Source organism: Colossoma macropomum, unplaced genomic scaffold (genome assembly GCF_904425465.1).
Source record: "Colossoma macropomum unplaced genomic scaffold, Colossoma_macropomum, whole genome shotgun sequence".
Taxonomy (NCBI): domain Eukaryota; kingdom Metazoa; phylum Chordata; class Actinopteri; order Characiformes; family Serrasalmidae; genus Colossoma; species Colossoma macropomum.
Genome location: NW_023494808.1, coordinates 7,196,019 through 7,223,418, shown reverse-complemented (window position 1 = coordinate 7,223,418; position 27,400 = coordinate 7,196,019). Strand labels below are relative to the sequence as shown.

The following is a 27,400-nucleotide window of genomic DNA, read 5'->3' as shown; positions in this document are numbered from 1 at the left end:
TAGTAGTTTGAGGATCATTTTAGCATTATGCAAACATCAGATGCCAGGTATTTATGTTTAGGATCATATATATATACAAAAAAGGCAGAAGTATGCAAAAAGATTATTTTACACATTTTACACATGAAATTGCATGAAAATTATATTTAATAACATGCTTTATAGATAAATAGAAGTAACAAAATAGTTATTTTAAAAACAAGTTTTATTTATTAAATTATTTTTAAAAGCAACATAGAAAATTATAAATCTATAAATTTTAAATGCAATTATCTTCTTATTGTTCTATAATACACCGAAAAATTGTATGATAAAATCAGAGAATTTCTTTTTAAAAAATGTAGAAAAAAAAACTACAGTGAAGACACAAACAGCAGTTAAATATACAGCTAACAGTGCAAAATATAAAAGCCTAATAATCCAAATAGGACACAACAAAAATGTCAACAAAACAAAATTGTGTGAAACATTCAAAAATAAATCATTTTATGAATGTTATGAATGGTTTGGATGTGCTAACCCAGTCCTTTCCAACCTTGTACTAAGCTTAATCTTGGTCTGCAACAGTGCTACTTTATATTGTATGGCGTAATTTATTATTATTATTTTTTTTTAAGGATCTTATTCTGTAGCTTTAATTTAAACGTGAATGTGATGGAGATCCACTCTGCCTTGTCTGGGTGCTTGTTATAGCCACTTTTTTGAAGAAAAAGCGAGATGCATTCATCCACTTCCTGTATTGCTGTCTGACCTGGAAGCATAACATAATGAGAGTACAGGTTGACTGGACATCAAGACTAGAACAGAGGGGCAGTACTCAAATTGAACAACATTAACCCTAATTAACTGACTTTCTTCCAGACAATCAAATGTTCATTAACAGTGCAATAATGTTCTTCCATCAAATGTTCAATAACAGTGCAACAGGTCTCCAGACAACTGGTTGCACTTTGATCTCAATGTCAACAACATCTGGCCAAAATTGAACATGGATATAAACAGAAATGGGAATGGTTGGTGATGACTGTTGAAGTAATAATGCAAAATTGCAAAAGTGGTTTGGTTTAAAATGACAACTTAATGTAGGTACACCTAGACTCTAGTTAATTCTTGTAACCATTAAAATGGAGTTCGTCCATCCTTGGAAGCTATAACAGCTTCCACTCTTCTGGGAAGCTTTCTACAAGATGTTGGAGAGAGTCTGTGGGGAATTTTGTTCACTCATCCAGAAGATCATTTGTGAGGTCAGACACTGATGCAGGCTCACAATCTCCATTCTAGTTCATACCAAAGGTGTTTGATGGGGTTGAGGTCAGGGCTCTGTGAGGGACAGTGAAGTTCTTCCACACCAAATTCACCCTGTCATGCCTTTATAGACCATGCTCTGTGCACTGGGGCTCAGTCATGCTGGAACAGAAAAGGTTCTTCCCTAAACTGTTCCCACAACGTTGGAAGCATACAAATGTCCAAAATGTCTTGGTCTGCTGAAGCATTAAGATTTCCCTTCACTGGAACTAAGGGGTCATGGCCAACCCCTAAAAACAACCCCATATCATTATCCCCCCTCCTCCAAACTTTACAGTTGGCACAATGCAGTCAGGCAGGTAACGTTTTCCCAGACTCGTCCATAAGACTGACAGATAGAGAAGCGTGATTCGTCACTCCACAAAGCTAATTATTCTAAACAGTCTTCCTGAACACATCAGTAGAAGGAAATTAATAACAAATGAATGCAAATGTATGATTTTTTCAAAGTGGCAACCATCCTTTGAATAAAAAAGGAAACACATGACATATCAATTGATTTCTCATTGGTTGTTGTATTTGAGCTAATCATACAGCACTCAGATTCCACTCCGATTTACTGGACGTGCTTTTGATTAACAAATGAAAAAGCATGCACTTAAAATTCTGTAGTCCAGATACTAGTCAACAAAGTAAGTCTTTCAGTCAAACAGGTCAGATATTGCTCAGTAAAATAAATTTTCTTTGACTCTCAGGTGCAACAGGTGATGACTGACCTCTTGGTTGAAGACACAGTGGACCAGGAAGATAAAGGTGCCCTGCTGGGAGTTGAGGAACAGGAAGACAATCATCAACATCTTGCTACCATCTATGAAGAACCCCAGAATCCAGGGACAACCGAGGATGACAATCTGAATCAAAGTTTTAAAGACAAGAACTCTAGAGAGAGAGAGAGAGAGAGAGAAAGAGAGTTGCCTTTAGTGTTACAATTGTAACACAAGAACCTATTTAAGTGTCAAATAGGGTGTTTGTTACCTCATTTGTTTGATTTGGGAATGTTCACTGTTCCGTCCTGCCAGGGCAGATCTGAGAGTGATGATGATGACGATAAAGAGGATCAGGTTGACCTGCAAATAGGGTGAATATTCAGTGAATAAAAATAATCTAAACCTAAGTGTTATTCAGTAAGTCATCATGGTGCCCTGTTAAGTCATGTCTTCATATTTCATGTTTTGTGATCAACATTTTGACCAACTCTGAGCCAGTAAAATGTGATAGAATTACAACAACCTAATTCTATATAACAGTATTAGTGACTGTGTAAATATTCTGAATGCATTTTTTTCTTAATGCACTACACTGTAAACCCGCATTTTGTTTTAACTCAAATAAATTAAGTCAGTTGTACATAAAACTCAGTATATCCCACACATTGCTCAACAATTTTAAGTTAAGGGAACATTTTTGATGATTTTGTACACCCAAATGGCATTTTTGAGTTGAATTAACTTTTTGCTGTTTAGTTTAGTCTGTTGCTATGGCAACTTTGAAACCCCATATTCAAAAAATGATGACATTTCTGTTGGTTTTAATTGTTTCTTTCTCATTAAAGTTGCTGAACAAATGTGTGAAACTGAGTGAAGCTAATTAAGCTGTAAAATACAGTTACATGTTTGTTTTGTTAACACAATTTTATCAGATAAAACACATATTTCTTTCCCATTGGCTCCTGGCTCCATCTATTTGCATATTGAGTGTTCGTCAGTGTGCTTTCATTCCACCCAGGCTGCCTTTCCTCAGGCGAATGTTTTGTATATATGCTTTACTCAGCTGCCTTACATTGTGTTGTTGGCTAAGAGTAAAGGTTATCATTCTCTTTGCTGATGAGTGGGCATTTGTGTTAGTCAGTGACCATGTTCACAGTAAAGGTTAACCCAAAAATTATAGTTATTCTAACTCAAGTTTTCATTACACATTACTTGATTTTTTTTTAAGGCAACCGGTTTCCCAATTTTTTTTAAGTAAATTCAACTTATCCAGGCTTAGTGTACTAGAACATACTGTAGGATGGATATATCAGAACTTACTGTAAGAATTAAACATACAGGACCCAGAAAACTCCACACAAAGTCCCTGTCTGTCTTAATCCAGCACCTGCACAGAGGAAAGCAACATAACACTAGAACATAAGCTTTAAACAGGCATATTCTAATCTAATGAAACCCTGACTGCTCTCCACACTCACTGTTCACTGCCGTATCCATTTGGAAACAGTCCAACAGACACGCCCACCACAGTCAGAGGAATGACGTATCCAATCACTAGCAGATATTTCCAGCTAAGCACCTCCTTCTGCTTTGATCTGATCTTTTTGAGGTTCTTCACGGAAACGAAGAGCAGCACAGCTTCAATGAACATCCACACAAAAGCAGAGAGAAAGAGGAAGTGCAGAACACCTGCCAGCACTGCACATACCAACTGTGGAGAGAGAGAGAGAGAGAGAGAGAGAGAGAGAGAGTGTGTGTAAAATACAAAAAACACTCTTGTTGGCATTCAAGTTCTACTTCATCATCCATGGAATGTAATTTATGAACTTATCCTTAATTATAATCTTATCATCATTAATATATTTTTTTTCTTGAGATGAGGAGATTAAACAGAATGAAAACAGTTATTTTCACCTTATTAGTCCGAATGTACTGCAAGAAACTCTGTGTGAGCAGGAACAGAAAGTGAGCCAGAAACAGGCTGATGCACAAGTTGATCCGAGCATCGTTATTCACTCTCAGGATTCGTCGACAAAGGGCAAAAGTCAAGAGGGCCAAACTCAGGAACACCAGACCTACTACCACGGCCACTGTGTTGAACAGCTCCAAGGAAGAGTCATCCTGGAAATCAATGAACCATCAGAAATGTTCTTTTCCTAATTGCTTTGACATGCCTACAAGTTCCAAAATGTACTATGAAGTTTTTTGTTAAGACAAAGTGTTTTAGACATTTGTAGTAACTTGTAGAAGCATATACGATAAGTGACATTCTCCAGAACTAAAGCAGAATTACCAGTAACGAAAGTACTGTTTGCCCCCTAATCTCAGGATTCTGTTCTGTTGATTTACTAGAAAGTAGAACTATAGAATTTGCCAAATCTATCTGATACATCAACACAAGTTCGGGTGCAGACTTCAAACTTTGCTTGAGGCACAGATAGGGGAACCCGGAGAAGCCTAGACTGGAGTTCTGGTTGGTTTCTGCTGTGTACTGGAAGCTGGATTCCCGTCACTCAGGAACTGAGAGCAGGTGGAAACAAAGAGGATGACATGAAGATGAGAGCCTACTTTATTTTGCTTTTTTCCTTGGTCTTCTTCCCAAATTTTAATTATTTAATGACTTCATTTTGTAAGTTCAGACCACAGCTCATACTGAGCTATAGGCAGGAAAGGTGGAACTGGAGATCTGGCTTTATTCTGTGGTGCACTGGAAGGCAGACCCCAATGTAATCCAATATTAACGGATGTGAGCTTCTTCTGAGCTTGCTGAAGGTCTTGTATTTGTGTAGAATGTAGTCTTGGAATGCTTCGGAAGATCAGGATCAAAGAGGTTGGTGTAGTCAGGAAGTCCTTGTTGAGATACCATTTCAGCACCAATTCTGAAAGAATGGCCAGTTCAGGTGCCTGAAGTTATTCCAGCAATAAAATTTCGTTGATCATGGAAGCCTTCTTATCTGGTAAAATGCTACAAACATTAAACTTTTTCAGACAATGACCAATACTCTGGGAATGTCTGGGCTAAGGTTTGAATCCATAAGATACCCAGCCCAACAAGTTGCCAGAAAGAGTGTCTTTTGGTTCCATCCATTAAATGGAACAACAAAGACAAGATGGAACAGCTGTTACCTACCTGGCACACCTATGGACTCCGCTACTTAAGGCTGTGGCAAACAGCAGCCCTTTGTCACACCTTTGTGGAGGGGTGACCAGTATGGTACTTAGCCCAGGTGGGTATTTAAACAAAAAGGAAAGGAAAAAGAAAAGAAAAGGAAAGACGGCTGAGAAAAGTAAAGAGAGAAATTGCTCCAAAACTACTTAAAAACCAAAAGATAAATGACTCCAAGCCATACAAAAGGTGTTTGCTCCTCAAAGTCAAACAGGTGAAACATAAAGTCGACCTTCCTCTCATAATTACAGAGGAAGTGTTTTTTTTTGTTTGTTTTCTGATTATCTTTTATTTCACTTTTCTATTTCAACCTTTGTTTGAGTGCGCTGCATTCAACGTCCCCTTTGTTTGCCTTTTTCCCGCCTTTTTTTATTTTCCATTCATTGAGGTGTTTTTCCCATCTTTGCCTGTGCAAAGTTCAAGCCTGACTCTGAGCCACCTCAACTCCAATGTGCACAATCACCAAATTCACACTCCATCACCTCAATAAATTCATTTAAGACCCTTTCTCACAGGTTTTCCTCTCTGCACTTGAGTCTGCCTCCCTGCCACCCAGTAACACTAAAGCTTGGTTTGTCCAGCAGAAATTACTCCTAGTCCCACACTACACAGCATTCTGAAAGGAAATTCTCTACTGAAATAATGTATAGCCTGGAAATCTAGAACAGGTAGTCCACGAATGGGATCAATCAATCATACAGTGTAATATATATCTCTCCTTGGACTTTCTCTCTCCTACCTTGGGTGGTTTAGTCTGCATGATGAGGGCGAAGGTTGACAGGTGAACACAGGAGCACACAGAGTGGCTGCTGTTGGACTGGAGGAGGTAACAGCCATCTACAGTCCATTTGGTGTTACTCCAGTACACACAGGAGAGATTAGCATCAGGTTTAATCTCCTAGTCAAAGGGAAAAAAATTGAGCTATGGTTTTTATTTCATCTATAATCTTTGGTAGCACTTCACATATCAATAATAAGTGGGTAACTATATGATAATATCAGGGCAATATATTGTACTAACCTAAAAATTACTGTACATGCTCATTTTCAGGCTGTTCCTGGATAATAACTTAACTGTTACAGTAACAAGTGAAGTAAATAATTGTAATTGAAGTTGAACAAACCAAAAAAATTTTAAATAATTTTCTAGCTATTAAGAAATAATACATTGAATTAAGAAAGATAGACATGTGATATAAATATATGTGCTGTGAACCAATTTAATTAACTGAACTGATTTCTATGCCTGTAGGTGGGCCTACATATAAAGTTAATAGAACAACCATGTGTGATTATAATGCAGTAAAGGAGTCATTTTACAGCACTGATAACAAATTCAGCAGATCTACATCAATGTTTATGGGATGAAAAGCCTAATATTATAAAACCCTATAATGACTTGAAAGAACTGGGAGAGTCTGTTTTTAAGCAGATATTATGCTGTGAGAGCTGGAAAAATCTGTAAAACAGCTATAAAGACTGATTAATTGTTTATTAGTATTTTACATTAATAATTACCAATTAATTATTTTTCATCAACTGGAAAAATCACATTTATTATGGTTAATTTTTAAAATCTGTTACCTTTATTACACCATTATTATTTTATGGCCAACTAGTTACCACATCAATAACTAACTTATTATTTAACAACACTGAAAACATCAGCATGTAATATTTAGGTTACACACTTAAAAAGATGGTTTTTCAATGGTTCTTTAGTAAAGAAAGTGGTTCTATGTAGCACCATGAACACTCAAGCAACCTCAAGCAAAAAAGGTTCTTTGCATCATGAAATGGTTCTTCAGTTTGATGGAGATGGTGTTGTGGGTGGTTTTGTATAGAACCTTTTTCAAAATGGCTCTATATTGCACCAAAAAAGTGTTCTTCTATTGCTACAAGCTTGACATCACAATACCAGAACTTTTTTTTGTCTTGTATAGAACCCCATATAGAACCATAATGAGCACATTCTATCAAGCTGAAGAATGTTTTCATGAAGCAAAGACACCTTTAGTCATGCAAAGGGTTGCTTGAGTGTTTAAGGTTCTAGATAGAACCACATTCTTCACTAAAGAACCCTTGAAGAACCATCTTTTTTAAAATAGCAGTACAATTTGTAACCATAATGTTACCATTTCTTGGCATTTCACATGATGTATGTGTGTCATGTGGATCCCCAAGACTGTGAAGACGGTGACTTACTGCTTGTTACGTCATGCAATTCTCAAAACAGCCTTTGTGATTGAACTTTTAGCTTTTATTAGAAATTCAGTAACTCACTCCAGTGTGTTTCAGGGTGAAGTTGACCGGTGTGTCGAGCTGTGTGTTGTTGGTTTTCATCAGAGTGGCAGACACCACAGTGGACATCATGGTTTTCTGAGTGTTTTCAGCTGTTGGGAATAAGTTGGCATCCAGCATGTTTGTAACATTGGTGTAGCTCATGAAGGCCACAGCAGCTGATCCTGAAGCCCAAAGCAATAAACAAAAGGCTTAAGCATGGCGAATTATAGATAATGGTCAATGGTCAGGCCCCAGCACCAATACAGAGCAGGTATTATTTGGTGGTGGATCATTCTCAGCACTACAGTGACACTGACCTGGTGGTGTGTTAGTGTGTGTTGTGCTGGTACGAGTGGATCAGACACAGCAGTGCTGCTGGAGTTTTTAATCACTGTGTCCACTCACTGTCCACTCTATTAGACACTCCTACCTTGTCGGTCCACCTTGTAGATGTAAAGTCAGAGACGATAGCTCATCTGCTGCTGCACAGTTTGTGTTGCTCATCCTCTAGTCCTTCATCAGTGGTCACAGGACGCTGCCCACAGGACTCTGTTGGCTGGATATTTTTGGTTGGTGGACTAGTCTCAGTTCAGCAGTGACACTGAGGTGTTTTAAAAACTCCAGCAGCACTGCTGTGTCTGATCTGCTCGCACCAGCGCAACACACACTTACACGCCAGCACGTCAGTGTTACTGCAGTGCTGAGAATGAGCCATCACCAAAATAGTACCTACTCTGTGGTGGTCCCATTGGGGGCCCTGACCATTGAAGAACAGGAAATAATATAACAAAAATATTTTTGCACATACACAAGATTTGACTATACCTTTGTTCTTCTTTGCAATCTCAATGAGATCAATATCCAAGTAAGCTGTACTTGTGTTGAGTGGAGGGATTTTTGTCAAGGAGGCGTTAGGTCCGACCATGAATATCTGAACCTCTGACAGATTGAAAATGAAATAAATGAATAAATAAATAAATACATATACAAAAATGAAATTAGAAAATCAGACGAGTCAGACTAATTCAATGGTTCAAATGTGTTACATTCGAGGATGAGGTAACTCCTCAGTGAGGTCTGCAGAGCAATATAGCAAACAATGTATTACCAATGACTTTTATAGTTTTGTATTTATTTACCTAAATTTGGGAGAGTTATGGGTGTGATGTTGTAGGTTGCTGTATACGTCACCAGTGCAGACACCAGTTTCTCAGTGGCAGCCAATATAGAATTAACATGCTCCACATTGTTTTGGTTAGGTGCTCCATTTATCACACTATCATTCATCACTTTTGTCAAAATGTCAACCACAACCTGCCAATTACAAAAGAGAGATTAACATGACTAGATATCTAAACAAGCAGCCACGTTGTCAATCAAAGCACTATGTATTTAGGAAATCAATGAAGCAAGAGCTCCTCACATATTTTGGCAATACTGTGAAGGTACTGTTGAGAATCTCTGTCAGAAGATCCCCCCCAGAGTTTGCTGTAAAATAAACCTAGAGAAAAACACAAGGTGACTTTATTGATTCACACATTAAAAAATCGGTAACACTTTACTTGAAGGGTCTACACAACACATTCATAACATCTTGAATAAACACTTCATAACATGTTCATGAATGTTTAAATCAACATTTCTAAAGTACAAATGTTTTACATGATACTAATGTGGACTACTATGTCATTTCACTGAGAGATATTTTTCAAAATAAAAGTTTTCATTTTTTGTTTTTAAAAAGTATTATTTTCAGTGAAACACCTCTTTTCTGGACAGTCAGCATAAAAAATAACTTTGTTTTACCTCTTTGGTTGTAAACACAGAAAACACAGAAAAAAACAAATAGTTAAAAAGAAGTTAGTAGTGTACATGAAACAACTGTCAATGCAGTTAATGTCCAAAGAGATACATCAAGGGCATTTTTATTTTGGCTGTCTAGAAATGAAGCATTTTACTGAAAGTTTATCATTTTATTATGAAAAAAGTTTATTATTTTATTATGAAAAAAGTTTATTATTTTATTATGAAAGTTTATTAAAATATTATTTCAAATTAAAAAATGAGTGTGTTAAATGGCATAGTAGTCCATATAAATATCACGTAAAACATGTATACTTAAATGTATACTATAAATGTTAAATTGAACAGTCATGAATATGTTATGAAGTGTTTATGTAGAATGTTATAAATGTGTTATATATTCAAGTAAATTGTTACCAAAAATCTGTTTTCACTTAAGTCTTTCTGTCCCTTCAAAAAGGATTGATTGATGCCATATCACATTTGTTTATCTAAACTAAACTTTTGATGGTTATTTCATTCTGTGTATTTATTTGAGTTGAATTAAATTAAATTGCTTATTGTCACATTATCTTTTTTTTGAGGTTCAAATGACAAACTTTTTTTTTATCTCATGTTGTAGTCAAATGTTGACCTTCTTGCTCAACTGAACATGAAAAACTTGATGAAAAATGTCAGCTGTCTTTTGCATGGTATTTATATCATTTCTATTCTTCTATCCATATAGAAGAATGTATGTATCTGTTAGACACTGAAAAGGGGAAGGAACTTTTAGTAATATTATTAAGCCAATTTATATGCACTTAATGTAATAAAATTCTGTTTGTGCCGAGAACGTAATTATATTTAGTTAGATGAAGTGAAATGACTAGCAGAAATAGGTTTAATCGGGTTGAGTTTAGACCTTCCAATGGAAAATTCGGAGGAGGAATGATAGAAAATCCAAATGTAAAATTTCCTTAGCACATAATAAAACAGCCACATTAACTGAATATCATTCAACATTTTGCATATAGTTTCTATATTGATATTCACCTTTTTGCCACATTTTGGTGCTATGGTCTTAATTTTCAGTAATATGTTGGTGGTGTATCTGGCATCTCCACAGAATTATTTAAATAGGCTATGCGTTTGATGAGCCAACTGTGACTTGCTAGTCAGGCAGAAGGTTAGTTAGCTGAAAGTGTTGGCTGCATATTTACAGAACTATACATAACTATTGGGTTTGTTATGTGCAAATTGGATTTATTATCATGTAAACAGATGCAATTGTTCTGTCCTGCAATCTTCACATCAAGTCTGGGGAAAATGCGTGAAGAAGGTAGAAGAGGAAGAAGAAAATTGTTCTTCAAGAGTAGCAATGATTAATTTAACATTTAACTTAATAAATGTACATACACTGGTTATTCGGTCTCCGCTGAAACCATTGAAAATAGTTCAGCAAACTGGAGAATAGAGCAGGTTGTTGCTGGACTACTGTTACATCATGTGATCGACCATCCAAGCTATTTTGAGATTTCATACACAGCTGTCGTTTGTTTGTTTGTTTGTTTGTTAGTTGGTTGGTGGTTGGTTTATTTATTTATTTTTTGTTCAAATTTATGTGTGACTAGAATGTGTTTCAAGGGATTTCATGACAAGGGATAATGGATTTTGCAAGGCATTATGAATCTTTACTGTTAGCTGATGTTATGTTGTGTTTACCACTAATATGGATGTGAACAAGGTGTGAAGGTTGAAGACTACATACGTGAGAAATGTCCCCTGAACCTTTAGCTTAGTTTGAGTTACAGATGTGACTTGCAGTGCTACGACTATGAACACACCTCAAAGCCCTAAGGCCAAATTTCAGTGTGATGAATTTCTGAATTTCGAGTGAGATGAGCTCACTCTTAGTTTGCTATATTTTTTCCCTACCAAACTTTTAAAATTTAGTTTTAAATTTAGTTTTTAGTTTTGTTCTTTTAAATATTCTCTTCTTAAACCTTTATCTACGCTGAGACTGTCAGAGACTTGAATGTTGAATAAAGACTGTGACGCATTTCTGACAATACCTTTTGCATATGATTGAGGTCTGCATGGGCTTGATTATTAAACGCCCACATCCACCCACTTCGACCACAAAACTTCATGTGACATTAGTCAATAGACACGCGAGCAGCACCATAGCCAAAAACAAACAAACAAACAAACAAACAAACAAACAAACAAACCACACCAGCACCAGTGAAGCAGCTTGGCTTTGCTACTTTATATCTGTGCCAGCATTATACACTCTGAGAAATAAAGGTACTAAACTGTCACTGGGGTGGGATCCTCAAGGGTTCATCTCAGTACCTTTAGTCAGGGAACATAACTGAACAATAATCCATTGAAATGATATTTTCTAAGCTGTTCTGTATTAAAACATTAGGTTATGAAAAGATACAAATACGTACTTTTCACCTGGAAAAAAAAAAACGTACTTAAATACACAATTGGACCTTAAACCCGCTGTTGTACCTTTGAGGGAATATTTACATTGTTTGTACCTTGATGAACGAAAATTGTATCTGCACAGAACCTTTGTTTCTAACAGTGTATAAGCTAATCACACTACAAGATATCTACACATCAGCTGAAATTAAATTAAGCACATAATCAGTTAACATAATAACTAATACTTAATGAAAACTTAATAAATGTATAAATAATGAGTAATTAGTGACCTACTAATGTTAAGAGTTATTAGTGAATAGTATGCTGTGCCGATTACTTGCAATAGCCTTGTTTGCCCTTTGAAAGAGAAAAAGACAGCAAAGTGTAACAAGTTCAAAATTCAAATTTTACATGATTTGCAATGGAAATATTATTCGGATTATTTCTATTGGAAGCACGTTTACAGATCACACAGATTGCACACTGGTTGGCATAGGGATCACACGTAGGCATCTGCCTATCAAATACAGCTGCATGCTACTGTCTTAGTTTAGTTCAGTGAGGAATGTAAGCTTTAGATCCCAACTTGATTTTAAAAAATCTTATGACAATCCAATTTATAAGACCCATCCCATTACATGCTGTCTGCGAAGTATTGCCCATGTGTCTGTATACTGAGCCTTGTATCTCCTCATTTACTGGATTTATGGTTTATTTAGAGTTGTATCTGAACTCTTGGACTTTGCACCCTTTTGGATTCCCTTTGGTACTTTTGCTAGGTGGACTGGATTTGACTCCGTTTCTGTTTTTCTGTAGTTTTTAGTGTTTTTAGTTAACATCATTGTAGCACTCTCAGAAAAAATGGGGTGACACTTTATTTTGAGTAGTCCTTTAAGGTGAAACAAACAGTCAACAGACTCAGGAACATATCAAAAACATGAGGATTAAGATTAGGTTTTGGGTTTAGGTTACGGTTAGGGCTGGGATTAGGGCCAGGGTTAGGGTTAAGTGTTGGGTAAGGTTAGGTTTTGCATAATGGAAACAACATAGTAACAATACATCTACTTAATGTAAGTAATGTATCAAGAGAACATCTACAAGATTGAAGTATCTGAATACACTCTATTGCTACTACGCTGATATGTTGTTGTTGTGTTACTGATAATCTGTTAACAGTTTATTAATCATCTACAATGGACCACTCAAATAAAGTGTTACCAAAAATGGTACTAAACTCTCCCTGGAGCACTCTCTTGTCACTGGGGTGGTACCCTCAAGGGTACATCTCAGTACCTTTAGTCAGGGAACATAACTGTACCATAATCCACTGAAATTATATTTTCTAAATTGTATTGACTCCACACACCCCGTCTCGTCTCCAGGCTTTTTATTTTACTGTTCTGTCTTAAAACATTCGGTCATGAAAAGGTACAAATACGAACTTTTCACCTGGAAAAACTTATTTAAGGAACACAATTGGACCTAAAAACCATTATAATACCTTTGATCCTACATTTATATTGTTTGTACCTTGATGAGTGAAAAATGTACCTACACAGAACCTTTATTTTTAACAGTGTAGTTAGGGAATATCATTGTACCATAATCCATTATATAAAATAGTATTGACTCCACTTACTCTGTCTTTTTTTTAACTGTAAAGAGCTCATTGTTCATCTCCCTTCAGCAAAGCCACACAAGGTATCTGCTGGTAAGATAACTGGTGCTGGTGTTAACTATCATTCATAGTTATTCTAATGCATTTTTCAGCTTAATACATGCTTGAGTTTAATAATGTAGGCTAGATGTCTAGTGAGGTAAATGCACACACTTAAAAAATATGGTTCTTCAAGGGTTCTATAGGAAAGAAAATCGTTCTATTTAGAACCATAAACACTCAAAGAACCCTTTGTGTGATTAAAGGGTTCTTAGCATTGTTAAATGGTTCTTCAGAGTGATGGAGAAGGTGTTTTTCTATGCAGAATCATATAACATTTTGAAAAGGGTTCTACATAGAACCAAAAGGCTTGACATCATAACAATGGAAGGACGCTTTCAGGTGCTATATATAAAACCCTTTTCAAAAAGGTTTTATGTATAACCTTCAACAGCACATTCTTCATCAGTCTGATAAACTATTTAATGATACAAAGAACTCTTTAATCAAAAAAAGGGTTCATTGAATATTCATGGTTCTATGTATAACCATTTTGTTTACTAAATAACCCTTTCAGAACCATCATTTTTAAAAGTGCAGGGTATGGGTGAAGGTAGTTGTTCTCCCACAGTAATTAGTTTTGTCTACCTGATCCTTTCAAAAAGGTTTTCACAACAGGTTGGAAATGTGTGTCAATCTTTTTCATGTCGAAATCCTGTTTCATAAATCCTTACTTAAAAGTGAATTTTCATGCACACCCATTTTAAGGTAAAATCTATGCCTACAAATCTTATATAACTGAGGCCCAAGACGTTCTGTTATACTATGCACCACATATCTTTTTTGGCATCCTTACTTTTCTGGTTTCCATGATGAGACTGAAGGTTGACAGGTGAACACAGGAGCACACAGTGTAGGTCCCATTGGGGATAATTTGAGAAGTCTGACAGCCGTCTACAACCCATTCGGTGTCCTTCCAATACACGCAGGAGAGGTTTCCATTAGGCTTAAGCTCCTAAAATACATAAATAAATAAATAAATATTTACAGCTTTGAACAGAAGTCAGTCTTAAATTCAGTAGGATGTAGTTATTGGCAATGAATCACACTATTTTGTATGATAATGGTTCATTTTGTAATTCATTCCTCTGTCCAATGGAAACCAGGAATTGGACTTGAGTTGTAGTTCAAGTGCCTATTCCAGGCAGCATCATATTGCACAAATAACCCCACATCCTGCCCATCTGAGCAGTATGCTTTCACTTTTGATTGCATTCAAACAGTACTGAAATGCCTGTATATGCATGTTCTAGATATTTTATGTAAAAGAAAAAAAAAGATGTAATTGTTACAAATAGATCAGGGTTCGCAACCCAAATGTTAAGAATAGCCATTTTGTCCTTCCAGCAAAAACAAACCACCTTGGGAGCCACAACCTTTTATGTCTATTTTACCACCTTGGCTGTAAATATCTCAGCATGTGCTAATGTGCTAATATAGGCTAAAAAAATATATTTAAATGCAGACATTCTGCTATAAGCTTTAGCTCAGCTATAGCTGGTTTTCTCACATCTCTGGCAGGAAACTTTTCCAAAAGTGGAATAGTTTCTTGTCAAATGTCTTCTAATATTAATTTTTTTACGAGGCTGAAGTCAGCTTCTAATTCGCCAGCTTACTGTCCGAATTGTCTTGTTCCACATCTTAGTGTCTTTTTAGTGTTTGGCAGCTTCTCGTTGCAGATTAAACTTATCAGAAAACCAGCTGGAGGGATTATAAATGCAAATAAGTCAGTTCGTCTTCAAATTATCGATGTTCATCTTAAATCTTTCTCTTTGCCTTTTCATTAGCTACTGGCTAGGCAAGATTGTTGTCTGTTTTGCTATGGTGACCAGCAGTCTGCGTGCAAGCCTTCAAGGTTGAATTAGCAGTTATATATTATACTCCATCGTTTAAGACCATTTATTGTTAAAACTGTGTTAGAATGAGCAGCAGAGCTTTATTGTACTGCAAAGGAGGATTTTATTGTTACCTAAAAAAGTGAATTACGCTACGGAGCTACAACAGGGCAGTGAAGAAGCCACATGCGGCTCCAGAGCTGCATGTTGCCGACCTTTGATATAGACAAATACTTTTGTAACTCACTGCAGTGTGTTTCAGGGTGAAGTTGACTGGTTTGGTGAGCTGTGTGTTGATGGTTTTGAGCAGTGTTGCTGACACCACAGAGGACATCATGGTTTTCTCTGTGTCCTGCTTTGAATTGAACAGGCTGGGGCTCAGCATGCCGGACAAGTTGCTGTAGCTTATGAAAGCCACAGCGGCTGATCCTGAAACACAAAAACATTCATCACTAAAACAAATACAAATGTGGATATGATAAAACAAAACAAAACACAAGCATGCAAAGATTTCCATTATACCATTATTGTTCTTTGAAATCTCAGTGAGATCAATATCCAAGGAAGCGTTGTTTATGATAAGTTGTGGAGTAGTTTTGATGGAAGCCTTAGGTCCAATCACAAGTACTTGAACCTCTGATAAGCATAAATTGCAAATGAGTAATTTATTATAAAGTAATTTATTTAAACACAGTACATTTCCACACAATGCAGAACAAAACTATACAGAAATTTACATATGTTGATTATAGAAAACATTAATGTGAGTCATTTCACACCAACTCACTCATGGCATGTCCAGTCACATCATGGATTTCACTCATGGCATGCCCAGTCACATCATGAATTTCCAGGAAAAAATGGTAGCACTTTATAATATCAGGCCTGCCCAAATTGCAACTTAATCACTATTTAACAGTTTGTTAATGATGGCTAATGAGTATATAAATGAGTATGTGCTGCTATTTTAATAACTAACTGTTTACTTGACAGTTAATTGACATACAAATAATTTAAGCAATATCAACACTTTTTAAGCATACTAAGTAAATTATTTGGGTGGTGGATCATTCTCAGCACTGCACTGACACTGACATGGTGGTGGTGTGTTAGTGTGTGTTGTGCTGGTCTGAGTGGATCAGACCCAGCAGTGCTGCTGGAGTTTTTAAACCCCTCAGTGTCACTGCTGGACTGAGAACCAAAAACATCCAGCCAGCAGTGTCCTGAGGGCAGTGTCCTGTGACCACTGATGAAGGACTGACTAGAAGATGACCAGCATCTCTGACTTTCTACATCTACAAGGTGGACCAACAAGATAGGAATGTCTAATAGAGTGGACAGACAGTGGACACAGTGTTTAACTCCAGCAGCACTGCTGTGTCTGATCCATGCACCAGCACAACACACACTAACACACCACCATGTCATTGCAGTGCTGAGAATGATCCACCACCAAATAGTACCTGCTCTGTGGTGGTCCTGTGGGGGTCCTGACCACTGAAGAACAGGGTAAAATGGGCAAAGCATGCATGTAGAGAAACAGATGGACTACAGTCTGTAACTGTAGAACTATGAAGTGCACCTATATAGTAAGTGGAGCTGATAAAATGGACTGCGTGTAGAAACAAAGATGCGAAGTGGCTGATTTGGTACATACCACGCAAACTATTAATAATGATTAACTTAGCATTAGGGAAAAGTCTCAAAGTAGAAAGACTGCAAATACGTTTTAAACAACTGAATCATAAATATTACGAATTGATTAATTGTAACTAGTAACTAGTAACAAGTAAATGCTTTTAATATTTCAAGTTTTACAATTTAAGAGTTATGAGTATGAAGTTAAATATTGAGTTTAACTGTTTGAAAATGAGCTGAGCTGAAATATTAACTGGTATAAACCTATCATGGAGAATAATATTTTGCTGTAATGAACTGTTTTCATGTCAGAAATGTAAGTCATGTTAATGAATAAAAAGAGGATCATATAAAACTTTGCACTCATCTTTGAAATGTAAAAGTGTGTTCATTTTCAAAATCATTTTTGCAAAATTTAAGGTTTTATGATGTTTTCTATATTTCTAAATTTGAAGCTACATCATGTTCAAAATGGCTTCACAGGTACAAATTTTGTAGGATTATATGGCACTGTATTTTCAAAAGTAACTAACATCTGGAAAATTACAGATGTGAGTCGATGTGGAATGACCTTTCCCTTTCTTCCAGTGATGGACATGTAATGGTATGCAGTTCACCCATACATTTCATGGTGTGTTTGTACCTAAAGTCTCCAGAGACATGTTGGTGAGGGAGTAATCTGCTGGTGTGTTCATCACTAGCATGGACAGCAGTTTTTCAGTGGCATTAAGCACAGATTTCCCATAAGACACCAGCTTAGTTTGGTCAGTAGTTGCAATTTTCAGGATATTTGTAGAGGTCTGCACCTTTTTCAGATACTCTACTACAACCTAAACAAGAAAGACACAATTGATTGATGAACTCATTCAAATGATGAGTCACGTCATTTAATGAACAATGCACGTTAATGCACAATAATGAAATGAATGCAGAAAGTGTTCCTCACATTCTCTGAAATCACTGTAGCCGTGCTGTTCTGAAACTGTTTCAGGACGTCCTCTGCACAGCCTGCATTAAACTGTGTCTAAAGCAAATAAAAAACAAACAAATAAATAAACAAATAACATCATAGGCTGGGGGATATTTCACAAAGCAGAATTTCTCAGTAAGCTGGATAACTTAAGTTTTGCATAAGTTATCAGGCTAGCCAAGAAATCCTGCTTTGTGAAATACACCCCAGGACTAATATTAATAATAATAATAATAATAATAATACTTTAAATTATAGCAATTAAAAGACTTTAACACTTTTTTGAATATTTAATAGACTGTCCCAAATCCTTCATGCTTACCTTACATTCATCACTTTGTTTGATAATAAGTTCTGGAAAAGAGTTATGCATATTTAATTCTGAATGCCTGAACATAGAGAAACAACCATTTCTGGAATACAAAAACTTTACTAATAAATTCTGATGCTAGCACAAGATGAGTAAAATCATTTACCACTGATTTTGGTGGGAGAAAAGTTAGTGTGGAGTGTCATGTCACAGTGAGAATTTATGAATGTCAATGAAAAACCTGTGTATATACAATATTATGTCATTTTTGACATAATATGCTCATTACATTTTGTCAAATCCTGTCCTGCCCTTGTCTTTCCTTGGTTCTGTTTGTGCCTGCCTTTGCTCACCTTCCACTGTGTGTTCTTGCCATGTGCTTTTCTTATTGTTTTGCTCTTTGTCTCCTCCCTTTGTCCTTCCTCCTTATCATCTGTAACACCTGTGTGTAGTTTATAGCCCCACTCTCTCATTAGCTCCATATATACAAATAACATATACCCCTAGTTGCATACTTCTTGTTTTGGTTTGTCTGCCCCTGTGTTGTTATCTCCTGTTTGTTTTCTTATTTACTTTATTCCTTTTTTTGTTTTCTTTCTGTTTAAGTATTTTTTGTGTATTAGCATTCTTTGTTTAGTCACCTTAATGGATTTGTTTTCTTTCGTATTTTCAATAAATACAAGGACTTGCACATGAGTCCGGCCTCTTCGTTTGTCCTAACGTGACACATGTACTACAGGGATATAGTTTGAGTTTCCTATTTCCACCTGTCACAGTGAAAGCATGTTCTTTCAGTTAGTAGCAATGTATAAGATGGGCTATAAATTGGATTTTTCTAAAAGCTGTTTCCCCATAGTGGAGTAAAGCATAAACATCTTTACTTGTTTGATAGACCAACCATGTTAATTTCATTTTAACATTAGGTATATTCACTGACATGGTATAATGGTATGTAAATTGATTGGGAATGCCCGCACTTGTTTAAGTTGTGAGGTGTTATCTTGTGAGTGAGGTTGAACACTAGCTAACATGTTCATGGCAAGGTGACATGAATTATCGCAGTTCGAATGAGATATGATACTGGGTGCCGGATGGATGGGAAATTCCATTTCTGAATTTAACATTCCACGATCCACATTGTCACATGTGAACTGGGAATACGTAATGGAAGGCATTACCACCCATAGCGGACAGTGTAGTGGCCACCAAGGAGGGGTTAATGATCGTGACTGGCGGTGTCTGGCTAGAATTGTTTTTGTGAACAGACAAGTGACTCTGGCAGAAATCACATCCACATTTAATGCAGGAGGCCCCACATGCATACCCCGCAGGTCAGTGCAGCGTTCTTTGTTTCCATGGGATATGGGAGCAGAAGACCCACCAGAGTGCCTCTGTTAACACAAAGAGACTAGACACCGCGCCTCCCCTGAGCTTACAAGGTTGCTAACTGGACCCTAGAGGACTGGCAACATGTGATGTGGTCTAATGAGTCAAATTACCAATAGTTTCAGGCTGATGGTAGGCTTTGTGTATGATGCAGACCCCATGAAGCCATGGGCTCCAGTTGTCAACAAGGCACTGTGCAGGCTGGTGGTGGTTCCATACTGGTGTTGGTTGTGTTCTCATGGCATGGGTTGGGTCCACTTGTCTGCCTAAACAATGACCATTTCACTGCATGGTGGCCATTTGCAGCCCTTCATGGACTTCATGTACTCCTACAATGATGAGATACTCCAGCAGGATAATGCACTGTGCCATCAGGCCCAAGTTGTCCAGAACTGGTTTGAGGAACATTCTGGAGAGTTCTAATGAATGATGTGGCCAGCACGTTTACCCCAATTGAGCATTTATGGGATGTGGTGGAGAGGTCCATTCACACCAGAGATCCTGTACATACAGGAGGTAGGCATATCCAGACAGCATGGCTCAGCATCCCTCCAGATGTCTTCCGTCCACTTGTCTAATCAATGACATGTGGAGTTTACCAGGGTAGAGGGGATTCTACACCATACTAGTTCCTGTCCCATGACTTTTGGCATGTCAGTGTATTGGAAAATCATAATTGACAACCATTAAACTGTTAATTCAACTCAGGGTTTTAAAAGTATGAATCAAACTCTGCTTTAAGACAACAACACAGGATAAATCATTAGCGAGTTAACCAGATTAGGTTTTACCTAACTTTAAACTAAGTTACAGAGAGATATCTTCACCATGAGTATCTCTACTGAGTCGGCAAAAGCAAAAAAAAAAAAGTGTTTTATTTGGGCCTAAAATGTTAAGATAAAACATTTATCTATGTGTAATGTTGTAACGTTAGCGAGATATCTCCTGCTCCTGTCTACGCAGTTCACCTCTCTACAGTTTACCAGCTTGTAGAGCTACATAATGTGACCATACATTGGCAATAATACACTGTTACCATTTGAACAGAAAAAAAAGGCATCACGGTTGAACAGCATTTAGGCTCGCAAGCCAGATTTTCCACCTATCATGAGAGATATGTTATGCCTCAATTACCTTCATTTGAGGCTGAAACAAGATGCTGCATCTGAATAGTTACATTAAACCTCCTTTCCAACTTGTTTTCTTTGGTTTTGCCCGATCTGCAATCCATGGCCTCACTAAATATGCTTGCATGGCTGGCTAGCATTAAATTGGTAAATCAATCAAAATTGTCCAGAAGGCCTTTTCTTGCAACAGCCCCTGTATATTAAGCTATATTAGACAATCTTATTTGAAGCATGTTTAGTAAAGCATAGAATATGAAGTAAAAATAACCAGCACCTGTACATCCATATGAGTCTTCTGTGGGCAGGTAGCCTTCAGGTATGGAGAGTCCAGACTTACACACACAGCTGCCATAAGGGAGACCACACTTTGCGTACTCACCACAGGATGAATTACTGCAGGATGAATGGCCTGTGGAGAAATTAAACGAACACACCAAACAAATGTTACTGAGCTTACCTTACATTGTCCACCATCTCACACCATCCTACACTAACACTATAGATTCTGAATGATAAGTGTACTGAATTTGAAGTGTCTGTTAGATGCATTCACCTTTTGTTCGATGTATGATTCCCATGTGCATTAATGGCCACATGATGCTGCTTTAAATAATAAAGTGGTGACACTTTATTTTGATAGGTCCTTCTTAAATGAAACAAACTCTCAACGGACTCTCAGTAACATGTCAAAAATTTATGAGGGTTAGGATTAGGTTTTGGGTTGAGGTTAAGATTAGGATTAGGGCCAGGATTAGGATTAGGTTTTGGGCTGAGGTTAAGGAGAGGGTTAGGTTTTAGGTAAGCCTGGGTAAGGTTAGGTTTTGCATAATGGACATAATATATTAACAACACATCTACTTAATTTAAGTAACATTTCAACAGTACATCTACAAGGTATCTGCTTCAATGTATTCAGATGCTTTGCTACTGCTACCTCACTGATATGTTGTTCATGTGTTACTGATAATCTGTTGAGAGTTTATTAATCATCTGCAAATGACCACTTAAAATAAAGTGTCACCAACAAAGTTACTTCCATGGTTCTGGGTAGCAAATAGTGTGCTATAATGTTTGATATGTACAGTCCAAAAGTGTTTTTATTTCTATTAGATTGACATACTGTGATTGGTTTTCAGTTTTAGTAATATTATTAGTGAAATATGTGATAGATTATTACTATTATCGACAATTTTTTTCTGGAAGTCATGACACCCAGGACTTAAGTGTTTACTGAAAGACCTGATGCCTTTCTGGTTGTTCAGAAATAGAGGTTTAAAAATTGTGAAAAATTGCAGAAATGTATGTAAATGTAAATTCTGTATGGTTAAAGTTTGCCATCATTTTAAATAAAGAAAACAGTAAAAAAGTCAAATTGCCACAATATGTTTAACTTATTTTCTCTTGTTTTATGTAAACATCACTGAGTCATTTAAAAAGCAGTCTATACATAAAATGTACTCTTATTCTTTCTACTCTTATATCAAAACAAGCTTTGTCAGGATTGCTTCTTTTAGCATAGAGTATCAGTACTCAGGAGACACGGGCTCATTTACCCTTCACTTGGCCAGGACTTGGCAAATCATCCAGATATCTACCACACATTCTTATAATTTAAGAAATATTGACTCAGCTGGGTTTTTATGCATTGGTTTCCATTTAGTTACTGAATAATAAGCCTTATTATGGTGTAATAAGCCTAGAATTGTAAGGGGTTAAGTTTATTATTGCAAACTTATCAATTGCTACTTTAAATTTTAAAATGTATGTCATGATTTACTCATGGAAAGTGGGACATCTGCTAACAAGAGACTTAGGAATGGAAAGTAAATGGATTGGCATATCCCAAAGTATCAATATATGCATATTTCCATTAGTTTCAATTACTGCTTGATAACCAAACTGTGTTGATGCCTGAGAGGTTTAATTGTTTTTGCAGTCACCACGCTGTAGTCACCATGCTGCACCAGGCCATATTTCTCCTGACAGCAAGAAGCAAGTACTGCAGTAGTGGTCAGTCTATGGTGCCAATATTGGGGTCTGTTTTAACATGGCCCTAATAGAGTTACTTGGTATAATCTACTGGTGTGTGTACAGGTCTTCTCCAAGTCTACTTTTTTAAAAACAGTACCTCAGGATTGTAAAGGTACTTACGTGAGGCATACAATCCATTGGTTGGGACAAGATAGTAGAGGATTAGCCCTCCGCCACAGTCCAGAGAGGTAATGCTCTGCTGAGCACATTTGACACCAGTACTCCAGTAAAGTACATCACATGTATACAGTTGAAATTGTGTTGAACTGCTGCTATTGGAAAAGAGGGAGGAAAGTGTTGGGGTAGAGTTGGTATTGGGGCAAGAGTAGACCATACGATCTCCTCCAATACCAGTGAATCTGTACCACCCCTCCTTCAGGTCAAGATCATTCTTTGGTCCCCCAGGGAAAGAAGTGGTGCTAAAGCCAATATTACGCCATGGATCACTCAGCACGTAGTGGCTCAGGCAAACATCTGAGAATAAGACAAAATTAATGATGTCACAATTATACACTTTATATAATTCAATATGCAAATAAATTACAATACAATTTAAAATGTTATTTATAAGAAAAGGTGGTAGACGTTACCATAATCAAGGCATTCTCCCCACTGTCTATCTCTGGTATAGTTAGCAGTCGTGCTGCACCATGGTTTAGGGTCATAAAAACTAACACAAGTATTGTAATAATTTCCTTTATAAAAGAAGGGAAATACACATCGAGTCCCGTTAACCGTGACATTGTCTAAGGATATACAAACAATACGTTCATATTAGAAGCATGCAAAAAGAAGCTTATACACACAAAGAGAGCAATAATAAAAAAATTCTGCTATTTGTTAACTCTCTTAAACCTTTATTTAACTGACAAAAGTACAAAAAAATTCCAATGTTTCCACTGACCAACTTAATTATATTTTATAAATCTAAAGAAATTTAGAATTTGAAGCATGTGACACGTACAAAAATCCTTTTCTTTTAATTATCCTTTTCAATCTTTTGGGAACTGTTGTCGTTTGCAGTGAAAGTGAAAATTTTGCCCATTTCTGCTTAAAACAAGACTTCAGCTGCTCATCAGTCTGTGGTCATTGTTGTCTGATTTTCCTCTTCATAATGCACCAAACATTTTCAATAGGAGACAGATCTGGACTGCAGGCAGGCCAGTAAAGCACATGCACTCTGGGTTTTCAAAGTCATGCTGTTATAACAAATGCAGAAATGCCTGGCATTGTCTTGCTGAAAAAAGCCAGGACATCTTAGGAAAAGATGTCATCTTAATGGCAGCATATGTCTCTCTAAAATCCCAAGATATGCCTGTGCAACAATGGTATCTTTAATATATCTGCAAGTCATCCATTCCATGGTCACTGATGTACCCCGATACCATGACAGATTTTCACTGAAAAATTCTGGATGGTTTCTTTGTCACAGAGGACTCAACATCCGTTTTTCCCAAAAACAAGCCAAAATATTGACTTATCTGACCAAAGCACATATTTACACTGTCTTTGAGACCATCTGAGACCATCTGAGATTAGCTTGGACCCAGAGAACTCAATGGCATTTCTGCTTCAAGTTACATTTCTTAAAGAAGCAGCAGCATTTGTTATGTAATTTTGGTTTTCTAAAGTATTCCTGAGCTGAAAATTTTGTATGTAAATATAATTTCTGTATGGTTAAAATTTGCCATAATTTTAAATAAAAGAAAACAATAAAAAAGTCAAATTGCCACAATATGTTTAACTTATTTTCTCTTGTTTTATGCAAACATCACTGAGTCATTTAAAAAGCAGTCTATGAATAAAATGTACTCTTATTCTTTCTACTATTATATCAAAACAAGCTTTGTCAGGATTGCTTCTTTTAGCATAGAGTATTAGTACTCAGGAGACATGGGCTCATTTACCCTTCACTTGGCCAGGACTTGGCAAATCATCCAAATATCTACCACACATTCTTATAATTTAAGAAATATTGACTCAGCTGGGTTTGTATGCATTGGTTTCCTTTTAGTTACTGAATAATAAGCCTTATTATAGTGTAATAAGCCTAGAATTGTAAGGGGTTAAGTTTATTATTGATGTGGCTATATTTAACACAGTAGCTGTAATGTGGTAACATACTTCGAAGTGGATTTGAACTCAGGCCCTTTGGTTAGAGGACAAGTGTTCACTTGAGCGAGCTACCTATTAGAGATGAGTGAAGTTGAACCCAAGTGCAGAACATTTTGAAAATAAATGAAAACAAAGAGACCATGTGCAGGGATCAAACAAGTCACAAGTTTGAGGAGAATGCAATGTCACTGCATTAACACAGCAGAGGTGACGAGAGCTGAGTAGAGGGGTTTTAAAACCCCCTCTTTTTACCAATTCACCTCCTTAGTGTAGAATCCCTCAAAACGGTGTGAATGGAATATTCTATACATTTTGGCCCTGTCACAACTTTTTTAAGTGTGTTGCAGGCATCCTAATCAAAATTCGATTAGATTTACAAAATTCCATTAAGTTGGTCAGCCAAGAAAAGAGAATTAATTCTTAAGAGAATTAAAAAATCACAGATTCTTGTTATTGTTGCATTTTACAAAATGTCCCAACTTTTCTGCAAATGGAGTTTATAAAACTAGCTAGTTAGCAGTAAGCTTATAAAGGTCAATAGTGTAGGACCTTATCACGGCTTGTTATATGAATGTTGGAAGTAATAATTATATCATAAATTCAAATAACAATATTATTTTCATAATATTACAATGCCTTATAGTATACTACTATACATAAGTTTATATCGGTGTTTCTTTTTTGCTCAATAATTTTTGCCCAGATTTGGTGCTTCAATCATGGAGTATATGGAAAAATGGTGGGTGTTCATGGAGTGTGGACAGATACACACATTTTGGAGTAGGGGGCCCTGAGAAGGCACAGTATACCCACTTATCTAGACACCACTACATTACTGCATGTAGGTCATGTGTGTGTATTCACCATTCCAATGTACATCAGTGTAGGATTTATCAGTAATATATGTCAGTTTCAGTGCAGTACACTAAACAATGTGCCTTCTTTAGAAAGTCAAAACTAAAACATTAAAGCAGCGCTTTACATTTGGACAACCCCTTATTCACAGACAAATTCAAACACACTGCAAAATGTAATAGATGTGTAATATGTGTAATAGATATGTAATAAAATGTAAAAGATATGTAATATAGGAGCATTTTTGATATTTAGTTCTCTTTATCTACTTTTAGCACTTGTGTGAAAATTTTATGATGTCAAAATTATGCAGAAATACAGAAGATTCTAAAGAGTTCACAAACTTTCAAGCACCATTGTATGTCTTATTTTAACTTTGAAAAGCTGCATGTTCACATGTCATACAATGTCTAGTAATTCCTCCCAACATCAGGAGACTGTGAGTTTGAAGCCCAGCAAAGCCACAGCTGACCATGACTGGAAGCACAATAGGAGAGTTTGATTTGTTTGATTTGATTGCATAATGGAAAGAATGTCAGCTGATGAGGAAACTGGGTAAAAAATGCAAATTGAGTTTTGTTTATCTAATGATTTTATTTCTAAAGAAGTTGGGAGAACTTTTGACTCAATTCAGATGATATCAGTTACCTTAGAATTTTAAGTTGAGCTGACTTTCATTTTTAACAGTGCACGAGAACCAAGGATATTTGTACTTTTACTTAAGTATTGCATATGCATACTTTGTCCACCACTGTTTCATAGCCAGTACATTGATTTGTAGTTTACTTACAGTAAAGTTCAGCAGCACCATTTGTGATTGTAGTTAGTAGGAATGCAATGATGCCTGGTGAAGAAACACAGGTATTAATAGTTATTAATCTACACAAGCATATATTAAGGTCAGATATTAACTTACCACATCTGACAAGTGACTAGCTCAATGGGCCGAGTAATGTAGAATGCATGTATGACTGCAAAACAATAGCTTCTAGCGGGTACAACAAAACATCATCATCAACCACAAAACTGTAGATTTGATCACTAGATATGTCATGTTTTAAGATCATGTTTCTTAGCAACAAGTTACATATTTATAGTATTTTTTGCATGGAACTTTGCATATTGATGGAGTTGATAACAGTTCAGAAGCACGCATCTTTGTTCACTGATTTTGCATCTAATTTTCACTCCGTGCCAGACAAAACATCATCATTCATTATACACTTTCATTATAGTCAATGCAACAAGATTTTATAAGTCATTTTGGACCATTTCTATTGGTCAATTTATCATAAAATTTCGACAAGGTATTAACAGCATCCAGTATTTTCAAAGTATTAAAAAATGAAAAATGAACAAAAATGGAGATACAATGTTTTCTTGCAACAGCAATGATATAGCAATGAACTGAACGGTCAATCACAGCATATGTGATGAAATGGTAAAAGGTAAAAATCTGAAAATTTTGAAAAGAGTAAAAATGGCAGAACTATGCCATGTAACACTGTGCCAGAAATATTACCAATTATCAATTAGCATGTGAATTATAAACAATACTTGTATGAGTTCAGTTAAATGACACGAAGCATAAAAGTGTTATATTTCTTGAGAAAATGATGAGATTAGCTCAGAGAAAAAGTACTCACAGGGCAGAAAGGAGCTCATCTCTCTTCAGTGTGGTCTAAACAGAAGAATGTGGCAGTGAAGAAGCATCCAGCTGAGTGCACTAGAACA

The 27,400-nt window shown here is 36.4% G+C and overlaps 1 protein-coding gene across 1 annotated transcript; it reads right to left on the bottom strand.

Annotated features, from left to right (window-relative positions):
* Window positions 1-630: 630 nt before the first annotated feature.
* LOC118797791 lies at window positions 631-27,400 on the bottom strand. Its single transcript, XM_036557058.1, has 22 exons — window positions 27,313-27,400; window positions 26,457-26,510; window positions 23,287-23,442; window positions 22,817-23,170; window positions 20,940-21,074; window positions 18,165-18,196; window positions 17,819-17,896; window positions 17,516-17,702; window positions 15,757-15,870; window positions 15,482-15,663; window positions 14,196-14,354; window positions 8,885-8,962; window positions 8,601-8,775; window positions 8,287-8,400; window positions 7,462-7,643; window positions 5,918-6,076; window positions 3,927-4,133; window positions 3,491-3,723; window positions 3,333-3,399; window positions 2,281-2,372; window positions 2,022-2,184; window positions 631-751 (listed from the first exon to the last, which is right to left on the bottom strand). Exons 1-22 carry the CDS (start codon window positions 27,329-27,331, stop codon window positions 635-637), a joined length of 3,057 nt encoding a protein of 1,018 aa, XP_036412951.1. The 5' UTR covers window positions 27,332-27,400; the 3' UTR covers window positions 631-634.